The sequence below is a fragment of the Nothoprocta perdicaria genome, unplaced genomic scaffold (assembly GCF_003342845.1).
Source record: "Nothoprocta perdicaria isolate Ctin4 unplaced genomic scaffold, notPer1 scaffold_372, whole genome shotgun sequence".
NCBI classification, from domain to species: domain Eukaryota; kingdom Metazoa; phylum Chordata; class Aves; order Tinamiformes; family Tinamidae; genus Nothoprocta; species Nothoprocta perdicaria.
Window position 1 is genome coordinate 225,539 of NW_020455613.1, and position 4,110 is coordinate 229,648.

Consider the following 4,110-nt stretch of genomic DNA (forward strand, 5'->3'; position numbering starts at 1 on the left):
GGGCCGCGCGCACCCAGGCGCCGCCGCAGCCGCTCGCCCCGCGACGGGTCGCGCATGGTGGCGAACACTGCGGGGAGGGAGGGAGGGCAGGGAACGGGGCTCCCGCAGCTCCATCCCCGCCCCGCCGCTGTCCTGCCCCCTCTCCGGACCCCGGCCTGGCCACGTTACCTTTAAACCTCTGCTCGGCGTCGGCGGCGAGGCGCGCGGCCAGCGCCAGCCCGATGCCCGAGGAGCAGCCCGTGATGAGCACCGTGGTGCGCTCCATGGCGGCGCCGCGGCCCGCGGGCGCCCGCGCGCTTAAAAGGGCTGCCCGGGGCGTCCCCCTCCCTCGTGTTTTGTCTCGCGTCTTATCGGGCAGCCTGGAGGCTCTCGCAGCTGCGAGATAAGGGCCGCGCGGGGCCAGGACCCCGGCGCGCGGGAGGGGGCGGCCCCGGCTGGGGCGGTGGGTGCCAAGGCCGGCGCTGGCAGCCCCTGCTCTGGCTCCGGCATTCGCAGGCGCAGGGGATGCAGGTGCCGGGAGCCCGATGCACTCGGGGCCTTTAATAGCGCTGCAGGGCCCGGAGCGCTGCCTGGCTGGGCCGACGCATGGACAAGCCTGGGGAAAGGCACGGGAAAGCCCTGGGATGCGGAGCAGGGCCCGTTAACAAAAGTCAGTAACGTCTCTCCTGTACAAAAGGCGCAAGGGCAGCCGGGGCCCCAAGGATCCTGGGTCCCCAGCCCGGCAGAGGGGGGCACTGCGAGAGTCCTGCGGGCACCGTGCGGCCAAGGGAGCCCCGTGCATTGGAGGGAACTGGCCTCCCCCTCGTGTGGCCACGACCTCTGCGCCAGGCAGGCTGGTCCCGGGGGCACACGGCCCCACATGGGATGTCCCTGGGCACAGCCAGCCCCATGGCTGGCCCCCTGCCTGCCTGCGCGGAGGAAACGTCCGGGTGCAGCTCTGGGCCTTCATTCCGGCTCTCCCGGGACGCAGGGATCAGGCCGGGGCTGCGGCTGCCTCGGCACGCGACAACACAGGGTCCCTGCCCCTCGGGGAGGCTCCGGCGGCAGCTCCGTCACACAGGCCCGGCCCGGCGCACGGCCCTGGGGTAGTATTTGAGGAAGATCTTCCTGGCGATCTCCAGCGTGTCCCCCGCGGGCACCGCCGGGTAGCGCTTCCCGTTGTAGACGAAGCCTCGCTCCACCTGGAAGACGGCCTGGTTGAACTGCTCCTGGTGGAAGGGGGTGCCCGAGTTGAGGCTCTCCACGAGCGCAGAGACGAAGAGGCTCCAGCGCACGCCGTAGTAGTCGAGCACCAGCCCGCCCAGCTGCTTGTTGGCGTAGTCCAGGATGTTGCCGCTGGGCCCCCACAGCGTCAGCTGGTTGCGCGCGTTGAGCTCGTACTGCTCGGCCTCCCTGTCGCTGGTGGCGGCGGCGCGGGCGGCCTCCAGCTGGAGGCCCAGCAGGAAGAGGCGCTGGCTGCCCAGGAGGCCGTCGAGCTCGGGCAGCAGGTCGTAGAGCAGGACGCCGCCGGCCGCCAGCAGCTCGGGCAGCGCGCGCCGCTCGAAGGCCTCGCGGATCAGCACGTAGTAGTCGCCGACGAGCTGCTGGGCCGCCTGGCGCGTCACGTCGGCCACGTCGTAGCGGAAGGTGCCGCTGGCGCCCAGCTCGCCCGCGGCGCTCAGCAGCAGCCGCCAGGCCTCGTAGACGTCGCTGCGGTTGTACCAGAGCGCCGTGTCCATGCGCAGCGAGGGCCGCCGCACGAGCGGGCTGCGGTTGTGGTTGACGCAGGGGCCGGTGCAGTTGTAGACGCTGCGCAGCAGCAGGCGCCAGGCGCGGGCGGCCGCGGTGCTGGCGGTGCCGTAGCGGCGCTCGGCGTAGCGTGTCACCCAGCTCGCCAGCTCGAGGGGCTCGTGGCGCCAGCCCAGCTCGTTCATCAGCTCGTACACCACGTCGTTCTGCTCGATGCCCTCGGGCGCCAGCCCGGTGCCCACCATGGTGGAGTTGGGGAAGCGCCGCGCCGCGAAGGGGCCGCTGTTGAGGGCCTCCACGGCGCCGAAGAGGCCGTGGTTGCCGCCGAAGTTGTGCAGCATGCACCAGATGAAGGGCTGCCCGTAGAAGGACTCCGTCCACGGGTACACGGGCTTGGACTCGGCAAAGAGGTCGAGCACAATCATCCTGCCGAGGGGCACGGCGCGCAGCAGCGCCCGCGCCTGCGCGGGCTGCCAGAAATCGGGCTGGTGTTGGAAGAGCCAGCCCTGCATGAGCCACAGCGCCTCGGGGTCGGCTGCGGACGGAGGCAGCGCCGTGAGGAGCCCGACAGCGCGGACATCCCCCAGCCCGGCCGGGCCCTGTGCCACAAACGGGCCCCTTGGCAGGGCGCGGGCGACGTCCGCAGGCTCCGTCCCGGCAGCACCAGCGGCAGCCGCTCGGCAAGCCCGGAGCCGCGCGGCGCCGACCCACCTCCGGTCATGGCCCTGAAGACAGCGCTGCTGACTGCGGCGAGGTACGCGGGCTCGGCCGAGGGCGGCGCCATCTCGTTGAAGGTGTCGGCGCTGTAGATGTGGTCCGTGCCGAACTCCTTGATGAGCTCCTTGAGGAAGAGGGTCCCGATGACCTGGAACATGGGCTCCTGCGGGTCCAGCAAGTAGGTGCATGAGTAGGCGCAGTCAAAGTGGCTCCAGGCGCCGAGGCGAGTGGCATTGACACGCGGGAACACCCTGGCAGGGGGATGAGAGTGAGAGCGCCGTGCGCAGCCCGGGCGCCGAGCGGGGTCCCGCGAGGAGCCCGGTGGCCCTTGGGGGCCGTCCCCACCTGAGGACGCCCTGGGGCACGTGGCCCGCGAACGCCGGCAGCACCGCGATCATGCCCAGCGAGCGCATCCGCTCCAGCACCCTGTACTGGGAGAGAGCGGCGGCGAGGCTGACGGCGGCGGCGGGGCCGCGGCGCGCGCGGCGGCGGCGGGGCCCGCGCCGCTACCTGCACGTAGAGCTGCTTGAGGTGCCAGGCGCGCGGCAGCGGCCCGGCCCAGCCGCGCAGGTTGCCCATGCGGTTCCAGGCCAGGAAGGCCGGCCCTGTGAAGTAGGCGTCTATCTCGGACTGGTTGAGGCCCAAGGAGAGATAAACCTGCAGTCGAGGCGGGTATGAGAGCGGCTCAGCGGCGCCCGGTGTGCACGGGGCCGGCGCGCGGCACCCGAAGCGCCCACCCGCTGCCACACGGCCTCCTGGCCCGCGAAGGCCAGCGCCAGGTTGATGCCGCTCAGCGCCATCCAGTCGAGCTCCCTCTCCCAGCGCGCCCAGTCCCACCAGGCGTACGAGTAGCTCTGGGCACAGACGTTCTGGTAGTAGCGGAACCTGGGGCAGAGCGGGGCGGGAGGCTGAGCGGCGGCCGGGGCTGCCACGGGGCCGCGCGGAGCACCCAGGGCGCTGACGGGGCCCCGGAGCATCCGCGGTGCCGGGTGCATTGGGAGCTCCCGGAGCACCCGCGGCGCCGGGCGCATCGGGGAGCTCCTGGGGCACTGATGGTGCCGGGGCTCCGGAGCATCCGCAGTGCCGGGTACATCAGGAGCTCCCGGAGCATCCGCGTTGCTGCGCGCATCGGGGCTCCCGGAGCATCCGCGGTGCTGGGTGTGTTGGGAGCTCCTGGAGCATCCGCGGTGCCGGGCGCATCGGGCGCTCCCGGAGCATCCGCGGTGCTGGGTGTGTTGGGAGCTCCTGGGGCACCGATGGGCCAGGACCTGGGAATATCCGTGATGCCAGGTGCATCGGGAGCTCCCGGAGCATCCGCGGGGCCGGGCGCATCGGGAGCCCCTGAGGCGCTGATGGTGCCCGGGCTCTGCCGGCGGCGCTGTCGGTAGCGGGCGCTTGGTGCGTCGCCGTGCCCGGAGCCGGCGCTGCCGCCGTTACCTGCCGGGGCTGACGGCGCGGAGCTCGGCCGCGAGCCGGGGCAGCGGGTCGGGCAGGCGGAGCTGCGCGCCGGACCACGACACGTGGCAGCCGCAGAAGTCGCGCAGGTAGCGGTAGAGGCCGGCGGCGGCCGCCACGCCGCTCGAGCCCACCACGGCCACGGCGGCGCCGGGCGGCGAGTGCAGCCGGTAGGTGTCGAGCCCGCCGGGCGCCAGCGCCCCGTCCACC

At 73.0% G+C, this 4,110-nt stretch overlaps 1 protein-coding gene across 1 annotated transcript; it reads right to left on the reverse strand.

Annotated features, from left to right (window-relative positions):
* Window positions 1-983: 983 nt before the first annotated feature.
* NAGLU (N-acetyl-alpha-glucosaminidase) lies at window positions 984-4,109 on the reverse strand (the record flags this gene model as incomplete). Its single annotated transcript, XM_026044596.1, has 6 exons — window positions 984-2,263; window positions 2,440-2,696; window positions 2,791-2,876; window positions 2,956-3,102; window positions 3,183-3,330; window positions 3,883-4,109. Coding segments are annotated over 6 exons (2,076 nt in total), but the record flags the coding sequence as incomplete, so codon positions are not given.
* Between the last annotated feature and the right edge of the window lies 1 nt (window position 4,110).